Here is a 24,968-nt window from a genome sequence, read left to right as displayed (position 1 = left end):
CTTTCAAGTCATGAAAACAAAATCTCTCTCTCTCTGTGAAACAACATGATCAATCTATTCCATTATGCGCAGCCTTAGGCTATGATCCTACAGCTGTCTCCTTGTGAACAGATCCCTGCGCTTAGATGAATGTAACTGAAGCATCTGGGCTTTTGTATACAGACAATACAAATTTCAAATAGCCAGAGCTTGATTGATAAGCTTATCATGGACCTCTTATATGGGAAGAAATTATTGGTATAGTGTAAATGTTCAGGGCTTTATGCCCTCTCCTGGTCTGAAGTTCAGATCTGTTAAGGTGTTTGTCATTAAGATAACTGAAGTGGAAGAGGCCTCTGGTTCACAAAGCCAACAGTTCTATCCCTGATACAGCGGGTTTCAGCTGAAGTCTGTGGTACAGCCACAGATAGTTTACACAACAAAAATTCCCATCCACCACTCCTCCCTTACATAAATGTTAGTCAGGCCATGCATTTCATAAGAGGATTTTCATATTCACTAGGCTCTCGGCAATGTTCATGAGGCTCAAAACATGCCCCTCTGACACAAGGATATTTTTTAACCTCAAAATTAATAATCAAGCCCTAGACAACCTGCACCCATCTAGACAAAGTTTTTGAAAATAGTCAATCATTGTGTGGTCTGGTCTCACCTGGGAGAGGGCACCATGACTGCAATCGCTTGTCTCTGTGGTGTTTTGTTTGGTTTCTTAATCTGATTTTTAGGATAAATGGCCAAAGATTACATTCCTCCTCTTGTGTGTGTCTTTAGAGGCATCAAGTATCCCAGGTGAAGCAACCAGATATCCAAAGAGATAGATAGTAACTAATATTCCGTAACTGGAAACTTTGGGGTAGTGTCTCTTTGTGCAGGCCAGTAAGAGAAAAATAGACTCTGGGCCCAATTCTGCAAGTTGCTGGGCACCCTTCCTCTCCTACTGATTTCAGTGGGAGCAGAGCACTCTCAAACACTATCACCCCACGGGGTTGAGGCCAACATCTAATTGACAATTAGCCTTTGGTGTCAAGTGGTGGAATTTCCAGTTTGGTATTCATTTACACTGGCTGCATTTTGGATGAACAGAAGCCTTTGTGTACCATTATGACAAATTGTTTTTTTAGATTTGCTGCATTCAGATTTTCTCCCTATTTTTCTTTAAATTGTCAGGCTACGTATACGAGTTTGTGTCTTACACTCTTTGAGAACATATCCCTAGAGATTTTACTGTACACCTTATATATAGGAACACAATTTTATTTTGGTGTGAAGGTTGGGGGAGTGGTTCAGAATTAGCCAACTATCCTCTCTTAGTTTTTGAAATGCTGTATTAGGTGGAGAGAACACTACACCAAAATGCTTGTATAAAACTGAAAAGAAAGCTCAGCTGCATAAAGAAATGCTTATCTTTATACACATGTATAATTCAATATTTATAGAATATTTATGTATAGAAAGTTTCACTAGGAAAATCAATCTATAGAAAATAAGACAATAAGCATCACTATAAATCAGAATACCCTATCCCTTCACTATAAGGCTCTCTGTTTTAAGGCTACCTCTGATATAAGGCTACTTTAACTTGGTTTCTAAAAAGAGTAAAGGAAACCTCTTGTCAATACATTAATAACCATGCTACACTAAAATAAAGAAAAGAGCAAATATATCTCCGTAGCTAGCTTATATTTAGGGCAAGTTTTTATGGACTAGACTCTTACTTTATATCCACTTAGCTATGCAAAATTATTCTATTGCAATGCAAATTTAAAATACATGAGGCATTTTTGTTCACATTCTGCAATAAAAATTTGATCTACTACAATCTAAATGTTTGTATTTAAGCTGATCTCCACTTTTCATAAACATACATTCCTTCACATAAGTATCTTAAGTAGGTGATTATTATTATTTGTATTCTATAAGACTCTACATTTGGAAACCCTTTATAAAATAGCACATTTTCTGTACTCTTATGTCAGACCTATTCTAGAAACTAGTTTGTCTTTGGAATGTCTAGTATTCAATTGCCTGTACAATACAAATCAGTACTTGAAAGTCATTGTGTGCATTAATTTATAACTGACTTTACTTTTTTGCACATGAAGCTAAAAAACTGACCTTATATATACTGATAAAAATACAAATTAATTTTTTTCTGGAATTAAGTACTACAACTTACTGTAAGTATATTTCATATTTGTATATGTTTAAAACTATGAGATATACCCACTTTGCTCAAATTGTATATGGTATTTTGATCTCAAATAGAGGGCATTAATCTGTTTAAATATAATCTGTGGATTAAAGGCACATCAGACTTGAAAAAGTTACATGGAAACCAATTTCACCCAAGAGTTTCTAAATGTGTAGTGCTAGCTTTTTCAACACTAGCAGAAGAAGAAAATAATAGCAATTCAGTATTACACAATTGGAAAATTTTCATTTTGTCAAAGCCAATTTTTTTGTAGAGCATTTTTTTTTCAAAAAAAAATGTTAATTTTTTATCAAAACATAAACTAACTTTGGCTGAAATGTTTCAGTCTTCAGTGGCTGGAAAATGAAAGTCAAATTCAGTTTCTTTTATCAAAAACTAATTTTCATTTTTGTGGGGAATTTTTTTCTCTAATCAGCTCTATTATATATGCTAAGGCGCAGAATCTCAGCTGGTTTCAACTGGCATAGATCCTCTGAAGTTACTGGAAGCTGGCCAGCTTAAACCAGCTGAGAATCTCTCCCCAAAAATGATTTCTCCCCCTTCCCGAGGAATATTCACCTCTCTGCAAGATACAGAGATTTCAAAGGTGTGGATGTGGCACTACACAATAATATATACTCAAGAAACTATTGCAGAAAAAAGGAAAAGGAAACTTAAGAAAACTAGTTTTGGGAAATGCAAACTCATGGCTATTGCAATCGAGCAACTTTTCTTTCAGGTTACTTTACAACTTCTGGTAGTGAAACAATTTCCTTTCTCTCCTTGAGTGGCTTTATCAGTACATATCCCTTTCCCCTAAAAACAACAGCATGCCACTTAACATGATCCATAACTTTTCTTAGGTCTTGAGCAGCAAAAATGGCAGCATATTTCTTTTTCAGCACATGGCCTTCAAGTACTAGTTATGTACCCCAGCTAATATTTTTAGTCTGAGTGATCAGTACCAAAGACTTCTGTTGGTAGGTGCCAGTCACTCTATTTCTTAAGCTGACAAATGTACATGAAACATCCTAAGGTGCTTCTACAATACAAACACAGTAAACATTTTACAATGACTTTCAGGCAAGCACACCAAATTCAAATAGACTGGTGATTCTGGTTTATAAAAATGTTTCCTGTTAATGGTGGTTGGTAAATAGTACTAGTTTAGCTGTGCCTAAATTTGTTTGAATGTTTAAGAGCACATGGCAGCTTTTCAAAGTCATATTTAATAATGCTACTAAGCAGTACTATACAAGAAATGTAGTGTATGAAACATGAGAACCTAACTTCATTCATCTTAATTCCATATTTGTCTAGAAAGTTTTTGAACCTCTCAAGTGACAGACTCATATCATGTTCCTTGGAATACTATTTCACTATGAGGTGATTATGGTTAATAAAATGGGGTGGCAGGAAATCAAGGCTTATAGACAAATGTCTTCACGTTGATGGAATTTAGCTGAGCACAAGTCAAATTTGAGTATCTGCCTCCTATTGAGCTAGCAGTTGATATATTGATCCTATTATCAACAACTGAATTTTACTCTGATCTTTATAAAGTATGACATTAGTTGCTACTATAAATCTTACTCCCAGAGAAATGTGATTAAGCATATAGAGACAACATAGAGAGGGACATACACTCCTCTTGGTTCCTCCAATAAAAATCTGAACTAACTCCATTGACCTCACTGTCGCTTTAACTGAGATCAGAACTGGGCTGTGAGACTCTCTCTGCCTTGTGTATTTATATTTTTTTTCCTCTTCCTTCAGTCATAGGATCAGATTATTCCATCTGCTGCATGACTTGGAGGAATTAAAAGTAGCAGCAATTCTGCTCCAATGCCCTCAACTCTTCTGAAGCAGGCTTCATGTCAACAAGGTCTCTACTTCTCCAAGAGACCTTTAGATTTTAAAATATTTGAATGACATCAGTTATATGGGCTCTGGGATATCAGTATGAGGAGTGGTGAGTACCTGCAACTCCCACTGAGTCACAGGTCTTCATCTCTCTTGGTATCAAGTCCATGATTTGTGTGTGTAGTTGTCTGGATAGGCAGAGAGAAGTCCAGCCCCCATGAGGTCTTGAGAACTTTCCAGTCCCATTGTTGTTCTATAAGCTACTATTTTCTTCCTCTCAGATCTCAACATCCCCAACCACACTCCCTACCATAGGGCCCAAAGCAGATAGTCATCCTTCAGATGAGAATGGTGACTGACATCCTTCAAGGCTAATGACAATGCTGTTCCTCAGATCATCCAGCAAGATGGGTGTACACAGGGAGCAACCATCATCTCTTCCACCAAAGCTTAGCAAGTACTATTACAAAAAGCAGGCGCACTAATTAATTTAAGAATTCAGCAGAGAGGCTTCTGCTGTACCTAGCAGATCGGAACTTGACCTCATGATAACACTGCACAAAGCTATGATAGATGAAAGTAATAGGCAATGCTAGTAAAACAATCCCACTAACCACACAAATTCCACCAAGAATCCTTCCAGGTACAGTGATGGGGCACATGTCACCATAACCAACTGTGGTCATCGAGATTATTACCCACCAACAGGCAGCAGGGATGCTGGAAAAATCCTTATTCTTTATTCCCAAGTCCAGCCCATTTTCAAGGAGTTGTGAAAGTGCACTAAAAATTGCCATGGCAACACAAATAAAGACAAGAAGCATCACCATCTCTCTGTAACAACGCTTCAGAGTCAGACCAAGTGTTTGAAGACCAATGAAGTGACGGGCAAGTTTAATCACCCAAAAAATCCTCATCATCCTAAGAACTCTCAGAGTGACTCCAGCCCTTTGGAGCTGAGAATTTTCCCCTGTGAAAACTGTCATTAGCACAGAAATATAGTAAGGAGTGATTGCCAGCAAATCAATGATGTTCAGGGGTCTCTTGACAAACTCACACTTGTTTTTGGAGATGATGAACCTCACAATGCACTCTGCAGTGAACCAGCCTATGCAGATAGCTTCAATGATCCTGTCAAAAGAAACAAAGTGGAGCATTTTAATTCTATACGAGCATTTTAATTCAGGTTTGTCTGTGGACATTACTAAATTGATATTAATTCAGAGCCTTAGCGGAGGGTGTGCCAAATGGTGAGCCACACTATCTTATTCTGAACTTGTTTGTATAAATATAATACCAGGCTACAGTGAGTACAACTCAGAACTGATTACTGATAAAGATTTGATTATATCTGCGATTCATTTAGTGAATGCTTTGTTGGAATTACAAATTGTTAACATTACCAATATGTGAGGATACTTCTGCAAAGTCAGGAACACTACAGGATAATGTCTAAAATAACGTAGACAGCTATTCATATCTAAACTAAAACTCTAGGTCCCTATCCAGCTTAAGATCTCCATACTTCGCAAGCTATCAAACCTACCAAAAGCTATGGAGTGGCAGCTCATTAGCAGAACAACCTATTAAGGAGAAAGACATGTCTGCTGACCTGGGCCACAAAAATTAAACCCCACAGTGAGCACTGAGAAGTTGAAAATCTACTTTTAGGGATAATAGCTCATGCAAGTTTGCTCTCAACCTCCTGTTTTACAAGTGGGGTCACCGCATTCTTCACTAGCTGAAATTTCTAAAGGGTTTAAAAATGTACAGTGAACTGCAATAACCTAATTTCACAGTAACCAAGTCAATGGTGAGGACCACATCTGAAAGAGAAGGGCATAACTTTCTTATCAAGTACAAACAGCCCAGATGCAGGAAAGTATCCCTGTCCAGGAAAGGTGCTTACGCATGGGCTTAACTTTAAGCATATGTTTAAGTCCCAATGAAGCCAGCGAGACTTAAGAACATGCTTAAATGCTTTACTGAATTGGGCCAACAGAAGGCACAAATAGCAACTGCTGTTTCTGGGTATCCAGTAGCTGCTGGGGATCCAGTATGATAGCCTGCAGGTGGAAACATGCCCTCTTATTAAATTAATCATGAGCATATCTTGTTAATTAAGAGGGCTAATATAATATCTGATATTTTCTCTCATTGCTTTCCCCATCTCACAAGCACTTTCATCTATTGCCTTCAGAAACCCAAAACCCAATAAGACCAGTGCCGTCTCAGTACCATAAGAGGTCTAAAACCCAACTGATGAGAGTCAAAAAGACTTGAAAACTAGATTTACTGGATTTGTTTCACCACCACTGGACATCCAGAATGGAGCAATATTTGGAGAGATTGTCCTTGCCAAGCGATGGCTTATTAAGCAAGAATCCAACTATTACTTTAAGAAAAGATAGCATCTCATGGAAGCACTAGAAATCAGACCCAACAATGGTGCCAACACCTCTGCATTGGCTTTAACAAGCCAGGAAGAACAAACTGTAATTCAAGATAATAGTCTGTATGTGCCCAAAAAATTTCAGAACCCTAGCAGGCATTATAGGCTGAAATGCAACTAGAGAAGATTTTGCCTGTTTTGCTAGAGAATCAGTTCTGTTGAGAAGCATAGCATGGAATCTAGCCCACATGCTGATGTTTCTCTTAACCACTTGGGTTATGTCTACACTGGCAATTGAATGACAAAACTTTTGTCTTTCAGAGGTGTTAAACCACCCCCTTCGCCGCCCAAAAGACAAAAGTTTTGCCATGACAAGTGACAGCATGAATAGTGCATTGTTGGTAGAAGCACTCTCCTGCCGACAAAACTACCCCTGCTCCTCGGAGTGGAAGTTTTTTTGTCGGCAGGAGAGCCGACAAACAGCAGCTACATTGCATGACTTTTAGCGGCCCGGCTGTGGCCACACAGCCATGTCGCTAAATGCTGAGTAGTGTAGACAAAGCCTAAGATGGTGGTCTGTTAGAAAGATAATATTCTTCTTCAGAGCCTTCTGAAACTCATCGATTCCATTAGCCACTGTGGATTTGCTTTCAGTGCAGGTCCTTCTTCCCAACAAAAGAGAGACACCCCAGCCTCAAAAATTGAGGGTGTAGTAATGGTCAGGCAATCGCACGGGAATAATTTCTGCCTTATAAACTAAATGCTACCATAACAAGAGGTAAGTACCCATTCAGTCAGAGGCAGCCACTGAATCTCCATAGATAGCCAGGGAAGCCCATGAAGCATTTATGAATTAGGGGTCTTTCTCTGAGATAAGGCCTACACAAATACATTGACTTAATTTGTCTTAGAAAAGTTTAATGTCAGGGCCGTCCTTAAGCATACGCAGCTGCGTAGGGCCCCACGAAATTTGAGGCACCAAATTGCCCCAAATGTCATGGTGCCCTAGACAGCTGCATGCTGCATACGTGGCGGCACCAGCCCCGGTGACCGACCCTATCACTCGGCCGGCCCCCCTGTGGGCAGCATCCACTGCAAGGTGCAGGGCTGTTCCTAGGGGAGTGTGGGGCCCCGGACAACTCCCTCTGCCCTGCCTCTTACCCTTCCCCCTTGCTCCGCCCCCGGCCTGCCCCCATTCCATCTCTTCCCCCAGTGACCCCACACTCACCGGCAGCGGCGGGAAGTGGAGCAACCCGGCCCCAGCCCGCTCTACTCCACTAGCTCCCAGCCACGGCGCTCCGCTTCTCGCTGCTGGTGAGGTTGGGGAAAGGACGCCCCTCACACTCACCTGTGGCGGGAAGTGGAGCGACGTGGCCCCAGCCCGCTCCACTTCCCTTCCCTTGCCTCAGCCCCAGCCATGTCGCTGGGAGGGGCAGGGTTGGGGAAAGGTCCTAAATCAGATTTTTTTAATTTAAATTATAGTACGTTTTTCTTTTTAAAAATAAACCTATTTAAAATTAAATTTGATTTTAATACAAACTATGGGAAGCCTAAACTCACTATAATCTCTCACAAATTTAAATAAAAAATAAATATGCTGAGTCCATGAGCCTCTATTGAAACCTTTACATTACAGGCTGCTTTTCTATATAAAGAAACAATCAGGGGAAAAGAATCTAACTTTTCAGGTCAAACTTTATAAATAATTAAGGGCCTGAGTGCGTGGGAGACCCAGGGACTGTGCTACTGAGCATAAGAGACTGGCAGTCATCACAGGATTTGGGATCTAGCTTCTTACTCCAGGAGACACCATCATGTATCACATCAAGATCATCCACTAAATCCGCCTAACTCCATACTCCTATTTTATAGCATCTCCCTATCTGAGCTTTGATTGGCTCATTTCTTAATGCAAAGAGTCACACCAGTGAACTGGTGGAAGTCACTAGCTAAGCACCTGGAACCAGAGTTTGCTGAAGTGCTAAACCAGCTATTGACAGCAGTAGTCTCGTCTGCAAGCACAGGAGGAATATTTTCTTCATTTGGACTAATTCATTCAAAGTTGGGAAATCAATTGGGAGTTGAAAAAGCAGGAAACTTATCATTCTCTTCCAGTCTAGGAATAAAAATGAGGCGTAAAGGGATGAGGTGTTTTCCACGGTGTAGCTGCCTGAACAGGAATTTGGCCTCAACTGGAACCCCTACAGAATGTACCAAGGGTTCTTTCATGACTACAATGTGGAACAGAACTCTCTGCCTCCCATTTTCCATAACTTCCCATTCTTGTTCTGACAGCACCCATTGGAAACATGTCCCCTGCAGAATTTACCTTCTAGCTCTCTAAACTTTACATTACTAGGACATGAGTGACTGCCCTGTGTGTCACAATTAGATAGGGAGTGTTAGGGTTCCCTCTGCACTCTGAACTCTGGGGTATAGATGTGGGGACCCGCATGAAAGACCCCCTAAATTTATATTCCACCAGCTTAGGTTTAAACTTCCCCAAGGCACAAATTAATTTCCTTGTCCTTGAACGGTATTGTGGCTACCATCAAGTGATTTAAACAAACATTCAGGGAGGGGCCACTTGGAGCCCTATCCACCCCAAAATATCCCCCCAAGCCACTTCACCCCCTTTTCTGGACAGGCTTGAGAATAATATACCAACCAATTGCCTTTAATAAAAGTACAGACCAGATGCTTTATGTTTAGGACACTAAAATCAATCAGGTTCATAAATGAAGAACTTTATTACAAAGAAAAAAGTAAAAGAAGCACCTCTGTAAAATCAGGATGGAAGGTAATTTTACAAGGTAATAAAAAGATGTAAAACACAGAGGATTCCCCTCTAGGCTCAACTTCAAAGTTACAAAAACAGGAATAAACCTCCCTCTTAGCACAGGGAAAATTCACATGCTAAAACAAAAGATAACGTATCATTTCAGTAGGAGCAGGGTTATCTGCTTGGTCTCTCTCTTTGTCCGGAGAGGGAACAAAACAAAGATCACAAACAACCCTCCTCCCCAGATTTGAAAGTATCTTCTTTCCCCCATTGGTCCTTCTGGACAGGTGCCAAGTAGGTTAATTGAACTGATTAACCCCTTACAGGTAAGTGATTCTGTACCTCTGGCCAGCAGGAATTTGATGTTACTGCATACATAAAGGTTGTTACCCTTCCATTTATATTTATGACAGGGAGATAGACTGGCTTTTGACTTTACCTAAAGGCAGCATCTTAATTCTTATCCTTCAACTTCACTGCCATTGTGTCAGCCAGTTGGGTTGACCCCATGGCTGCCTTAGGACATCACAGGATGCAACTTTGGCTCCACTAAGCCTTTCAATGTCATTTAGATGATCTCATTTGCCCTGCAAATGTTTGGTGAAGTCCTAGGATAAGTTCAATTATAGTTGGCCAAGGAATGGTGAAGTAGTAGGGCTGTCAAGGAATTAAAAACATTGTGATTAATCATGTGATTACAAAAAGTAATCACAATTAATCGCACTGTTAAATAATAATACAATACTATTTATTTAAATATTTTTGGATGTTTTCCACATTTTCAAATCTATTGATTTTAATTACAACACAGAATACAAAGTGTACAGTGCTCACTTTATAATTATTTTTTTATAAATATTTGCACTGTAAAAATTAAAGGAATAGTATTTTTAATTCACTTAATACAAGTACTGTAGTGCAATCTCTTTATCATGAAAGTTGAACGTACAAATGTAGAATTATGCACAAAAAAACTGCATTCAAAAATAAAACAATTTCATACAAGTTCACTCAGTCTCACTTCTTGTTCAGCCAATCGCTCAGACAATAACGTTTGTTTACACGTGCAGGAGACAATGCTGCCTGCTTCTTGTTTACAGTGTCTCCCGAAAGTGAGAACAGGCGTTTGCATAGCACTGCTGTAGCCGACGTTGCAAGATATTTGTGTCAGATGTGCTAAAGATTTATATGTCCCTTCATGCTGCAACCACCATTCCAGAGGACGTGTGTCCACGCTGATGACAGATTCTGCTCAATAACGATCCAAAGCAGTGCAGACCGACTCATGTTCATTTTCATCATCTGAGTCAGATGCCACTAGCAGAAGGCTGATTTTCTTTTTTGGTGGTTTGGGTTCTGTAGTTTCTGCATCATAGTGCTGCTCTTTTAAGACTTTGGAAAGCATGCTTCACACCTCATCCTGCTCAGATTTTGGAAGGCACTTCAGATTCTTAAACCTTGGGTCGAGTGCTATAGCTATCTTTAGAAATCTCACATTGGTATATTTTCATTTTGTCAAATCTGCAGTGAAAGTGTTCTTAAAATGAACAACATGCTGGGTCATCATCCAAGACTGGTATAACATGAAATGTATGGCAGAATGCAGGTAAAAAACAGATCAAGAGACATACAATTCTCCCCCAAGGAGTTCAGTCACAAATTTAATTAACACTTTTTTTTTAACTTGGCCTGCTAAACCTAGGTTTGTGAGTTCAATCCTTGAGGGAGCCATTTAGGGATCTGGGGTGCCAAAAACAAAACCAACAACCTGTCAGGGTCAGTACTTGGTCCTGCTAGTGAAGGCAGGGGACTGGACTCAATGGCCTTTCAAGGTCCCTTCCAGTTCTATGAGATAGGTATATCTCCATATTATTAACAAGCATCATCAGCATGGACGCATATCCTACAGAATGGTGGCCAAAGCATGAAGGGGTATATGAATGTTTGGCGTATCTGGCATGTAAATATCTTACAATGCTGGCTACAAAAGTGCCATGTGAATGCCTGTTCTCACTTTCAGGTGACATTGTAAATAAGAAGCAGGCAGCATTATCTGCCATAAATGTAAACAAACTTGTTTGTCTAAGCGATTGGCTGAACAAGAAATAGAACTGAGCAGACTTGTAGGCTCTAAAGTTTTACATTGTTTTGTTTCTGAGCGCAGTTATGTAACAAAAAAAATCTACATTTGTAAATTGCACTTTCACAGTAAAGAGATTGCACTACAGTACTTGTATAAGGTGACCTGAAAAACAGTATCTTTTGCTTATCATTTTTACAGTGCATCATTTATAAAGTGAGCACTGTACACTGTGTATTCTGTGTTGTAACTGAAATCAGTATATTTGAAAAATTAGAAAAACACCCAAAAATATGTAATAGATTTCAATTGGTATTCTATTGTTTAACAATGTGATTAAAACTGCGATCACGATCAATTTTTTTAATTGTGATTAGTTTTTTTAATTAATCGTGTGAGTTAACTGTGATTAATCGACAGCCCTATGAAGTAGATATTACATATCCAGAAGCTAGGAGTGCTACTTCTCTGAAGACAAGGAGAAACTCCAAGATTGTGAAAGCCGGGAAACTTGTGGAGCTCACTTGGAGCACAAGCGACAGAAACAGCTTTTTAGCTGCACAGGGAATCAGTGGTATTCCATCCTGAAAAACAGGAGTCACTTTATTACAGAATTGAACTGCAGAGCTACAAAATAATTGCTGTATACTGTGCTGCTCTGGTTATTTCATCTGATCTTGTATTACTGATACAAGCATGATGAAGTAAAATCAGAATATCATGTTTTCTAGCTTTGACACTCCCTCCAATCAATATGATAGCTTCAATCAATCCATCTTACCTGCCCCTTCCCGCCTCCCCCCGCCATACCTCCACACAATTCCTGGCTATTGAGAAGAAGGCTCCGTTCTTTTCTTTGTCCCTCTTCACTTCCCCCATTTCCTGATTATTGATAGGAAGGATGGGGTTCTTCTCTAAGACCATTCTTTCCTCCCCTTCATAGATTAATTCCAGTAGCTTCATTCCATCTTGTCCCATCCTATCCCACATGTGTCACTGGGGACAGGTAGTTGGTGCTCCTGAGACCAGGCAGAGTAAGAAGAATGCGATGATCAGACCTATGGCCTACATAGGCAGGGCCAGTTCTAGGCACCAACTCAGCAAGCAGGTGCTTGGGGTGGCCAACAGAAAGGAGTGGCACATCCGGCTCTTTGACAGCAATTCAGCGGTGGATGCCCCAGTCCCTCTCGGTCCCTATTTTTTTTTTCCGCCACTTGGGGCGGCACAAACACTGGCGCTGGCCCTGTATATGAGGACTCAGCAGAGCTTAATATTAGTTCTGCAGCTTCAGATTGAGTAATTCTGCCTTAAATGATTCATTGTTTGTTACTTGTATCATTAATAGATAAATAGCATCAGTTAAGAAAACTGAGATTTAGCAACTAGCCCTTAATATGGCCTAATTATCTTTGACATTTAATATGAAATTAAAACCAACTAAGATGCATTCACTTGGAAGAATAAGGACACAACATGTTCTGTATTCACTTTTCTTAAAATACTCTGGGATATTTTCTTATGCCAAATACCCAGTTTCTTTTTTAATGGAGGAGACAGGGTGCAAGAGGATAAATAAAGCATATACGTTTTAAAACTGTCTCACTATATGTTCATCTGACAGACTATATGTTATAGTCCATTGTTTAAATCACACGTATGTTTTAAAAGTTTAAATACATATTTACAACACAGACTTTATGTTGATATCATTAGGCAAACCAACATCTACTCCGTATGTTTCCAATCAAGATTTTTAGCAGGCTTTTCCTCTTCTTCATTTCAGTTTTAAAACAACCTACCATTAAAAATTGAGAAAATATTTTTTAAACAAACATAAAATAATGCTCCCTCAAAAATTCACAAAATATGAGAAATTCAGAGAAAATGCTGAACCCTCATTTTTATTCAGTGGCTAGATATTCCAGCACAGATGGTGTGTAAAATCTTCTATTGTGCCAATGACCCCTGCTTGTACCTAAACACAATGAAAATTTAGTTCTCATCAAAAATGCTAAATCTCTAGGTATTTATCAGTTTTCAAATAAGACCCTCAGCATTATTTTTAATGTGGTTCTTTGTCTGTGAAATGAAAATCAGTCCTCTGCAGCTCTTTTTCTAAACCAATCACTTTGTTTAATTTTCTGTTCTGACTGATAATTCCCTAGCAGAATAACCTATTTTACATATAGACTGGCTTAGACTGCTTTGGAAATGCTTTTTTAAAAGTCACTAACAAGACTACTGTGGTGTATTCAAAGTAATCATATTCTGAATTGTCACAAAGCATCCTTCAGTTGTGAATTCTTCGGTTTTTTTTAACTGATAATTTTCTTTTCTTTGTAATATTCTCCGAGAAATTAGCTGAAATCTCAAAAAAAGAATTCACTGGAATGGCTTTATCATCTATTAAACTTCTGAATAAAACATACACAGTCAACAGGACACATGAAGAAAACAGATGACAAGACAATATATGATTAAAGTCCATCAACATCCATTTGTGCCTACATTGTTCCTAAAATCTTATTTCCACATAAAAGCAGCATTAAACTAGAAAAATTTCAAAGCATTGGTTCCAATGGTCAAGTCTTTGCTCAAGCAAACTCCCAGTGACGTCCACACATAACGTCTTCTGAGTTAATGGGAGTATTGCCTGAGCAGGTATTGCAGAATAGGGGCCAGAATCTGTGAAGTCGCTGGGAATTCTCGACTTACTGTGTTCCCAAAGCTTTCCTGTCAACATCTTTCAATTCTGCATTTTGTCAGTGATAGTATATCTGAACGGACTAGACTGTCTCATACACGATCACAGCCCCACATTAGGAGTGGTAACAAGATCCCTTTTCCCAGGTGCTGTCCTTAAGAAAGGCAAAATGCCTTCTGGAGCTCCCAGGGCTTCAGTTATTGTGCCTAAAGAAAGTACAGAGTGCACTTCCTCTGCAGTTGTCTTCTGACCACTGCTTCTGGGGATGGGGAAACTCTAGCTCTTCACCATCCCTCCCTACCCACTTTGTAGAAGTCTGAGCAGATCTTGCCAATGCCCATTATGGCCAGCCCATGTGAGGAAGTAAGGGGACATGTCAGATCCTGGCACCCTCTCCTTCTCTGGTGCACTGAATGTATCTTTGTATGAATGTCTCATGGGACAAGTCTGTTACAAAAGAGGCATTCATGTCCCTATATTTAAATGATATATGTAGTGCCATTACACAGTCACAGCCCTCTATATATAAAGGAGTTTAGAATTTAGCTATAAAATGGTGTTTGGGGCTAAAACATGACAAACTGGATCTTAGCCTGGCAAGGAGTTCTTCTTCCTTTTTATTAAATGTGGGAAACAAATGTGTTTGGTGTTCTGAAGTTCTGTGAGGGTAGGAGACTAAACACTAGTGGTTTCCAATGTATTTTCTGGGCCCCTGAGATTCAAACACAGCTTAAGTTTTTTACCTGAAATTTTGCAGAGATCTATTTTATAATGTGAACAAATGCCCTCTGGTAATTGATGATATGTGGTGTTTAGAAAAGCAGCGATTTTTGTTTTACTGTGCTTAGGAAAGCAGAAGTTATACATACTTACTAACTGTGGGTTTCATTCTACACATTCAACCATGATTTCAGTGTGTGTAAAAGGGTGGCGGGAGAAGGGCATCTCTTCCTGGGAAAAATAATTCTGAGATGAGCATGCACAACAGCCTATTGGCACAACAGGTTGTAATGGCTCTGTGATAGCATACATTCCAAACAGGACTGAAAGAGGCAGGATTAAGGAGAGACAGAAAGCCCAATTAGTCCATTCTGTGGCACCTGGAGGGGAGACAGGTAATTAAGAATTAGACCAAGCTGGAGAACCAGACTGGGTGATGCATACAGAGGAGGGACTGCAGGGCACTAGGAAGAGGAGTCATATGTGAGAAGGTGTGAGTTTCTGCTCTATGGGAAAAAGCTTATGCTGTGGGACTGTCCCTGAATGGAGAGGACAACTGGGGAAAAGGAGACTCCTGAAGCTAGCCTGGGAGAAGAGAGATTCCAGGGAAGATACCCCAAGGATCAGTGATTTAAGAGACACTGGTCCTCCAGAGAGAAGAAAGGGAGTGAGAAGAGATGTACAGTGTCTGGGAGAAGAGAAGAGTCTGTGGAGGACTGAATCTGGGACACATGGAAGAGTTTTCATTCCTTCAAAATGGGATGCTGTTACCTTAGGACTGGTCAGACTCTTAGTGTAACCTTAGTGGAGGGCCAAGTCACTGCACAGACCACTGAAGCCTGGAGGAGGGTAAGGCAGAGGAGCGGCAATGCTGAGTCTTGCCATGAGGAGGTGCTCCGGGATGGTGAGTCTATGACAGGACCTGCAATGGAAAGGCTTAGGAAGTCCCAAAAAGATTTTGCACAACTGTCATTTCAGTGTCATACACAGGATCAGATTATAAATGGGTCCACAAATAAAAAACTTTCAGGACCCTAAATACCCATCTGCTGTGTGACACAAGAGAACAAAGAGGAGGACTTTAAATCACCAAAAACATCAGAAGTGGAGACTGGGGCTGCTGCTGTCTGCTCCTCAGCAGCATGTGGAAGTCCTGGAACAATTCTTCTCCCTTGAGGAGTGGAACGTACCAGGTAGGAGGAGAGCAAGGTCACAAAATACATTGCTGTGTGAAATGTTTTCAGTAATAACTTCTGCTATGTACTTCTACTCCCTCATTCCTAGGAATAGCCTCATGGAGGGCAGCCTCTCTGCAAACCAGAAGTCCCATTCCCTGCAAATCTCTGGGATCGGCAGGAGTTGGAATTCTCATACTCCATGCCTCTCCCTAAGAGAGGACCATTACATGACTCTCCCTGAGTTTGCTAGGCCCTCTATCTCCCTCCCAGAAGTGAGAGGATATGACATGGCTTTAACTTAAGGGAACTTGACTCCAGGGGATTGATAGAATACAAAGCTTTTTACTACTGGGTCACATATTGACCCAAATGTTCATGACCAAAACTCATAATCATCTGATGGCTGTTCAGAAGACCACATGAAAGGTTTGTTGATCTCAGTCTTTTTTCCTGTGAATGGGTGCTCACATCCAAACATGTACACAAAACTGGTATCAGTTGGCACTAGTAGACACCACTCTTATTAACAGTCTCCATAAAGACAGAGGACTGAATAGTGTGGACTGAACTACTCTATCATTCTTAGTGGTATTGCCTAGAGAAGGGGGTCAAGTCTCATTGGTAGGAGGGAAGCTTGCCCGGCTTCTGTCCATACTTTACTTGCTCTGTAGATAACAATTCACTTGCCAGGATGACCAGTCTGGTGCCTTTTCCAAGAAATAAATATTTTTTTTTAATTGAAAAATAGCCTGGGAAAAATGGTAATGAAGCTTTGTGGTTTCCAATGAAAACAGAGTGCATTTCTTTGTTGTACTGTAGAATTACTTTATGCAGGCCAAATGTAACCATCATAGCTCATTCTACTAATGTGTGAGAGTGGGTCTCTCTCTTACAATATTGATTCTAAACTGATGGTTTTATAAAAAGTTTACAGATGCCTAAATCAGGATGGGCACATTTTAAAATGAAACATTATAAAATGTATAAGGAATGTTCAGGTAAAGAATCGTGAGGGGAATAGCAAGGTTCTGACACAAGTGAGTGGGCATTAAAGTTAATTTCAATTATTTTATGTGTTAATTTATTTTTAAAAAGCAGTAAATTCTCTGGCAGTTAGCTATCCTGTTCATCTTCAAGAGAGAGCCCCCAGAATATAATGAAATATCCAAGGAGCTAAACTACCTCCCCCTCCCTGATTAATCTAGATATCCTAAACACTAGGGGCCTGATCCAAACTTACTTCAGTTGGCCTTTCAATTAGATCTTAGTAGTGCTGCGCAAGATGATGCACTTAACAACGTATGAGTGTAGAGATTGAAGTAATTAAGCATATAATTTATAAATAGAATCATAGGCACCTTAATTTACCTGTTGGTGGGTTGTCAGTTGTTGCCTACGGGAAGACACTAATACAAATGATCTGAGAAAGACACAAACTGCAGCAAACAGGCTCTCTCTGAGACCAGAGATGGAGCTAACTGGGCTGAAAGGAATTTACTAAACTTCTAAGAAAAGATTAGGTGTACATAAGGAGAACTATATATACAGACCTCTATTGTTTTTACCCTTTGCTCTGTGTGCTATGTACCTTTTTGATGGATGAATAATGATTTGTTTAGAAATTTGTTTAATCAGTTTGCTGGTCACAGGTCCCCAGAGGAAAAGGGCTTATCTTATATAAGCCCCAAAACACAGTTGGGCCTGTAGTTAATACTTGTAAAACAGGGGATTGCTACCCAAAGATCCAGTCCAACAGAGACGGGATCACAGGAAGAAAAGCTTGTCACCTGAGGAGTGCGCTTAAGTCACTGGAAAGAGTCTAAAACACAGCTTGTCCTAAAACTGTGTCAATGGGTTTACTCCTGTGGTCCTTCCTCAATTAACTGAAATGAGAACTTTTTTCTGCAAGACTCATCCCTAAAAGTCCAGTAGAATTTCAGGAAATCCTAGAAACTAATGAAAAGTTAATTTATAATAGGTATTAAAAATAATTAAGCTTTTTTTTAGCTTTACTTATGGAATTTAAAGGCTGAGGTAATTAATTTGCTGTGAAATCCAGGAGGAAAAAAAGTTGTGCTAAATGCCAGTCATGTGATATACCTTAACTTTCACATGTCAATCTTGAGGACTTTTGCAGCCATCTGATCTTTTGCATTATGAAAATGGGGCATGATGGAGGGATGTTGCGCTCCCCTTCAGGTATCTGACCTGGACAATGATCTAACCAGTGGACCACATTCCATGATATATCTTGGTCACGTGCCACTTGAGGCACATTGTGCATACACTAAGATGAAGAAAAGATTCTTATTTCTGAATTATTTAAATAACATCTCAATTTATTGTTGAAATATAGTCACCAGCTCAGTGCTGTGATAAAAATATAATATTGCTATTTCTTTGTCCCTCATATCAAAGAAATTAATGGGAGTTTTTGTTCCACTGTGTTTTTTGTTCTTTGTTTTTTCTTTTTAAGAGGAGGTAGAGCACTGATAAAAGGACAATAGTTTTTATTAAGGAACATACTAGAGACTAAAAACACAGCAGATACCTACATTTCAAAAAATACTGGATTTCATGGGAAAACTTTAGTGCTAAGCTCTTTTGAAAATCTGGCTCTAAATGTAAATAATGTTAAGTTGTAACTATACCAGTGACAGCAAGGAAATTCAAATGTAAGCAAGCAGGAAGACAGTAAATCCAGATAACAGCTGTGCTGGGGCCCGATCTTGGAAATACATAAGTAACAAATACTCATGTGTTTGCAGGATTGGGCTCTCAGGGTCAGCTTCTCAACTGGTGCAAACTGTCACAAGCTTACTGAAGTCAACATGCCTATGACGATTTACACTCGCTGCAACTCTGCCTTAAACTCACATTCTTCCAGCTTCTGAGGTTTTTAGTACTGAAGTGCACGCTTATGATAGAACTATGCCACCTCAGCCAGTGTCCTATAAGTATAGTGGCAACCAGAGGAAGAACATGCACCCATTTGCAATGTGTTCAGTGTTAAACTATTACATCTATGTAGCAATAATATATGAATAAAGGTATATCTCAAGTGAACCAAGTTACATCATTGGCTAGATAGTAAAGATTCCTGGAAGAGCAGCATAGGGATTGTTGAAGCACAACCCTGATTCCCTATCCCATAGGCTAGTTCTTTGCAATTCATATGCCAGCACAAATAGTTCTCAAACTACCACTGATACTGTTTTTTTCCAGGTATTTACAGATCACTCTTCAATATTTTTTTCTCTTCTCTTCCCCAGGTACTGGCAACACTGTATGTTACTAGTATCTTGGGCCCGCTCCTGCAAATACTTATACGTGTGACAAGGTTACCCTGGTGAGTAATGTTATATACATGCATTTTTGTGGAAGGGGTACTAAGTTTTGTTTAAAAGTTAAGTATAAAACTTGCAATGCTTAGCTGTAAATAAAAACTTATTTAGGTAAGTGCAACAACTTGACAGTTGACCTGCACACCATCGAGAATTATTGTGAATAAAGTCAATAGTGCCTAAGTGTGTCAGCACATATTTTTTCTATCCGTTAGATATCTATGTGAATTTGTGTTATATTCACAAATCACCCAAGGTATCTACTCTTTGGAGATATCTGAAATAATTAGGGACAATTTAAAGGCAAGGTTTTAAACCGCCAGAAACTTTCACATATATCAAGCTTAAATATGGATCTTTTCATTTTTACCTATGGTATTTGTATCTAAACAGGAGCCAACAGCTCAGTGCATCTCCACTCCCATTTGATCCTGCAGTGAGTCTTTGGCCCAGTTACAGTGAACTTGGAGCTGCACACATATCTAAGTCAATGGAAACCATGAACATACTTCCAAGGAATGAATTTGACTATTAGTGCAGAATATATCACATACCAATTAATTCTATGGCAACAGACTGATTTCATAATGACAAGATGACTTCACTATAGAGAAAAGCAGGATAGGCTGAACTGTGGAGGATGAAAACTTCTGCTGACAGACAAATAACCCCCATCAGCAAAGAGGAACAGAAAAAAAAAAATGTTGTTTTTTTTTTTTTATATGTCAACTTCCCTCAGATGAGTAATTCTTACCTAGGAGAGGGAGCCCATTAAAATCTGTCCCTTTGAATCCTTTCTCCCACTGGTTTAAATCAGGAATAACTGACACCCTTGGAATTACACCAGTTTAACACTGGTGTGAGATCAGAATCAAGCCCAATAAGGACTGCTCACATGTATAAGACTTGCAGGATTGAGCCCTAAAGCCACAATATCAATTTTGTATGTCTTTGTTTCACAATCTTGATGTTTTTAAATATGTTTTGGCTAAGATCAAATGTAATGTATAGCATCAATTTAAATATCTTTTGGGACACTATATAATACATTTGTAAGGGGACAGAATCATTTCTCTAACAGACCTTCTCTATCTCTAACTTCTATGAGTCTGTGTATAGAATCTGGTCCTGCCAGGATGCAGTGCTGTCAAGTTACTCACATACTTAAGAACTTGCAGAAGTGCGGCATTTGTGTACAGTTTATATTGGAGGACTGGGACCTTGTAAGTATATTTATGGAATATATATTGCATTTAATTTTTTAAAACATTCAAAAATGGGCAAAATAAATCTCTTAAAGTTTAGGAGTTTAGTTTGCTTTTCTCCATTTAGGAGGACCAATCCTACACCCTTTCCTGACCTGAGTAATCGCTACTCATAAGAGTCCCACAGAATTAAAAAGGATTATTCCTATAGGTTATGATTATTGGTGGGCAAAACGGTTGCAGGATCTACTAGAGACTAATACAACTATAAAGAGCATGGGCTACATTCTGATCTCAGCTGCTCTGGTATGGAGTTGTTCCATTTTTACTCCAGTGTAACCGAGATTAGAATCTGTCCCTCTTTTTCTAGGTTAAGAATAGCTACAAGGTTCCCCTGTGTTACTTAGGTGGTTTCCACTATAATAAATAAATATTGAAATTCAGCCCGTCTAATTTACAGATGAGAGAATTGTTAATTACAGTGTCAGCTCATGGGTAGGGGGCGAGGGGCTCTTTTATTCGGGAGTTAGCATAGTGCCTAGTACAAGGAGGCTCTGATCCAAACCCGACAAGGGCAGGCTTTTCCCTCCCCAAGGAGTTTCAGGGCTGGTTCTCGTGTTGGGCTGTCAGTCCTGGGGGAGAGGGTGGAGTATCACGGTGCTAACGAAGTGCTCAATAATCGATAGCCATTAACTGTCAGGATGAGCGGCAGGACACGCTGGAGTGGACACACCGGACTAGACAGTGGGAAAATAAGTGACTCGTCCTACCCGGAGGGCTCCCTCACTGAGTCTGCTGTGTACCTGCTCTGCTCCTCCACGCTGCGGTTCTCGGCCGCCCGCCACTCGGGCAGGGTGCTGGCGCACAGCACCACCATGGACACGATGACGAAGAGGATGGAAACCGTGGCCAGGATCTGGGCGGCCACGGACGAGGTGGGCTCCTCGAAAGTCCGCCTCATCCTCTCCAGCCACTTCCTGCCCTCGGCGGCAGGCGGGGCCTCGGCGCTGTCGCCTGCGGGGGGCTCGTCGGCGGAGTAGAAGGTGTAGGTGTCGGACATGCGGTCGTCCAGGCGGCGCTGGCAGCAGTAGTCCAGGTGCGAGCACTCGAGCCCCCAGTAGATCATCTCGTTGTAGAAGGAGAGCTCGCACATGTGCGGCGCGAAGCGCAGGTGGCCGTGCCGCACGTACAGCAGGATGAAGCCGAAGGCCTCCGAGTGGCGGTCGAAGAAGAACTCGTTGCGCTCCCGGTCGTAGTCGTCGCACACCTCCAGCACGTCCTGCTCCGAGAGGCAGCCGTGCAGCCGGCTCACCCGCCGCAGCGGGAAGTCCTTCAGCACCTCGCGGGAGAAGGAGTAGCGGGTGCCCCCCACGTTCAACACCACCGAGCGGCCCCGGCCAAAGTTCATGGCTTGCGCGGGGCGGAGGGGGCGGTGGCTGGCCTCGGCTCGGGGCCCCCGGCGGGCGGGGAGAGGAGGGTCCCCGCGCCCCTCCTGCGATTCGGCTCCCGGGGCTGGGCGCGGCGGGAGGGCGGGCGCCCCCTCGGAGCCAGCGGCTGCCCGCGCCCCGGGGCGGAGGGAGACTCAAGCCAGCCCCGAAGCTGGGCGCTGCCGCTTCAGCGGGGCGCGGAGGACGAGCCCGGGAGCCCGCTGGGCGCGGCTCCGGGCGTCGGGGCTCCTCGGGCCCGGGGGCTGCTGCGGTTGGTCCGCGGAGGCGGCATGGTGCCGCCGCGGGGCCAGGGAGGAAGGGGGAAGCCCCGCCAAGTGGGAGAGCCCCGCTCCGCTGCCTCCTCCGCTCTCCCGGCTGCCGCCGCCCGCTGTCTGCTCCGAGGCGAGCTGGAGACAGAGCGGCTCCGCGGAGCCAGGGAAGAGGCGGTGGGGAGGGGACACGCCTCCTCCTGCCTCCCTGGCACAGCGAGGGACTGGAGCTGCCTCCCACCTTGACTCTGCCCCCATCCCCAGCCGCCAGGGGCACTTCACCCAGCGGCTGCTTCCCTTCTCCTTCCCCGCCCTCGGGCGCAGCCCCTCCCGTCCGGCTCCCCCGGGGAATCACTGGGCATTTTTCTCCAGCCCCCTTGGGATTCCCCCCGGCTCTTGCCTGCGAAACGGTTGCACTTCAGTTGGCTAAAAGCTCCATTTCACGGGCGCATTAATATTTCACAAGAGCAGAACTTGCACTCGGCCCTACGAGCTTTAATGCCATTTTCGCCTTCTTCCTCAGGCAGCGGAGCAGGGTGGAAAACACAAGTGGGTGGATTTAGGGGGAGCCCGTGGCTTTTGCGAAGGTGACGACTCGGGCTCCGTCAGGCTCCGCACAGCAGCCTGCGGAGAGAGGGAGGTTGTAAACTCCGACCGAGAACGCGTTTGTTTTCTGGCAGCTTTGTGCATACAAAGACTTCGCAGAAGTTGCCTGCAAAGAGCTGTGTCTGTATTCAACGAAGTGACTAAAAGTCCCCGGAGCAGGAACGTTTGATCACCACATTACCCACTGCTTGTTTAACACAGCTGGGGACCAGCGCTGTTTGTTTTCATCATATCTTTACATTCATAGTAGCGATGATGTGCCTCGCTGGGGTGGGAATTGGGTGAGCAGAGCGCGCTCGCGCCTACACAGGTTTAAAGATTTGGGATGGGAGAGGGACAATAATTTTTTGGATTCACTATTTCTGAATTCTGACGCGTTTGTTCTTTTTAAGGTGCCCGATGTACGCCAGGGTTAAGAGCTCACATTCCTTCCCCTTATCTTCTGCCTGTCCTCTTTCAGACCCACAGGCATAATTTAGAAAACAGTGCAAACGCCTCAGTTCTTTCTGGCTGTTTTATTTATAGCCACTTCAGGATAGTATTTATGCGCTGATTTTATTTATCCTCATTTTTCTTCCTTGTTTTTTGTTATACCAGTATAGAATGTTTGTTTTTACTAAGAGATGTCTTACTTGATGGCCCAGCCTTCAGCATGAGTTTGTCCTTTTGAACATAATTTTAACATATTGTTACAGCACAATGATGATGATGAGCATGTCTGAGTTTCTTGGTTTGGGATTTAGTACGGGGGTCATTATTTTTCCTCTCGCTTGATTTTTTTCTAAGTGATGCACATATTCATCAGTATTTAAGCACCTTGGGATAAACTCATCCAAGTATAACTCTGTCCATCTCGTCCAGGTTACACCAGGTATTACCGAATCTGGCTTCTTCTGTCCAAGAGGGAGGGCAGGTATCTCTCTTCAGAACTGATGCCAGACCTGGGCAGAATCCAGTACTTCTAAAGGGAATAGCAGGGACAAAATACACCATTGATTTACTATTGCATCTTTCTACTGCTGCTGATATATGTATTTGTTTTTATGGGTTATCTTGTTTTGTTACTATCAGTTTACGCTGACAGCTGATGTTTGTAGGACACCTATAAAGGTTAAAAAAAGAAGTGGATAGTCCTCAGTAACAAAAGATTTCAAAGACAATGAGAACATGAAATAAATGCTATTGATTTTAATCAATTTCTGTCATCTTTCTACAATATGATAGGTGACAGATTAGGTCAAATTTCCACATTACTACTGGGAAGAATTATGTAATATCTTGTATTTAGTTGTAGCACTGATTAAGTTTCCCAAACCTGAAGAAGAGCTCAGTGTAAACTCAGAAGCTTGTCTCTCACCAACAGAAGTTGTACCAATAAAAGATTACCTCACCCACCATGTTTCTGTAAGATAAGTCACTTTTATGCTTGATTGCATTATGTCCACTAGAGGTCACAGTAAGAGCCAATTTTCTCTGTTAATTTACAGAGTGAAAAAAAAAAGTAGTCAAGCATACACGTCTATGTATTGTCCCATAATAAATTCATTTTCTAGATTTCTTCAGGGATAACAAACTAAATTTTCATGTAGTTAAAAAGGTTTTTAATATCAAAAGCTGACTTTAGTTAAAGGTTCCTTGCTTGCAGTTTATTTGATAAGTAATAATCACTGTACTAATCTTCTTCACCTTTTCTTCAAGGTACATGCCTCTGTATTTCACACTTTCAGGAGCAACTGCTCAAGGTCTGGTTAAAAAATAGTTTCAAGAGCTGCAAATGATAGTAGTTAGCACATTCATGTTGATAATGACTTACCCAATCATTCCTAACTTTGTAATTTTAAATGCTGCTTCAATACATTGTTTAACTCCTTTAGCACTTTATCTGCTAATTCATAGAGCAGTATATAAATAATACAACTTTAAGACATGAGTACAGAGGAATGTCTAGGAATATGAAGTCTAGAATATATCATGGAAAACATGGCTTTATCATACGTTTTACAAACAAGATGTGCTGCTGGAGCAGAAGGAGGATTAGAGATTGGGAATACAAGAATCAAACTTCACTTTCCTCAGTGGATCACTTGATGACATGAGATATTTTAAAATCAATTAGTTATTTTTAATATGCCACCTAATACAGAGTTCTCCATAAGGACAATATTGCTGAATATTAGAAAGCAAACTAATCTGAAAACTGCAATTTC

The 24,968-nt window shown here is 41.3% G+C and overlaps 1 protein-coding gene across 2 annotated transcripts; it reads right to left on the bottom strand.

Moving 5' to 3' along the window:
* Positions 1-1,378: 1,378 nt before the first annotated feature.
* KCNG3 (potassium voltage-gated channel modifier subfamily G member 3) lies at positions 1,379-21,913 on the bottom strand. Of its 2 annotated transcripts, none has more exons than XM_050951917.1 (2): positions 21,230-21,913; positions 1,379-5,185 (listed from the first exon to the last, which is right to left on the bottom strand). In XM_050951917.1, exons 1-2 carry the CDS (start codon positions 21,865-21,867, stop codon positions 4,540-4,542), a joined length of 1,284 nt encoding a protein of 427 aa, XP_050807874.1. In that variant the 5' UTR covers positions 21,868-21,913; the 3' UTR covers positions 1,379-4,539. The 2 variants fall into 2 exon arrangements, with proteins under 2 accessions (XP_050807874.1, XP_050807875.1); XM_050951918.1 differs by having other exon boundaries at positions 21,263-21,913.
* Positions 21,914-24,968: the final 3,055 nt, after the last annotated feature.

Source organism: Gopherus flavomarginatus, chromosome 4, assembly GCF_025201925.1.
Source record: "Gopherus flavomarginatus isolate rGopFla2 chromosome 4, rGopFla2.mat.asm, whole genome shotgun sequence".
Classification (NCBI taxonomy): Eukaryota; Metazoa; Chordata; order Testudines; family Testudinidae; genus Gopherus; species Gopherus flavomarginatus.
The sequence above is the reverse complement of the archived record's forward strand: the minus strand, read 5'-3'. Positions and strand labels throughout refer to the sequence as shown.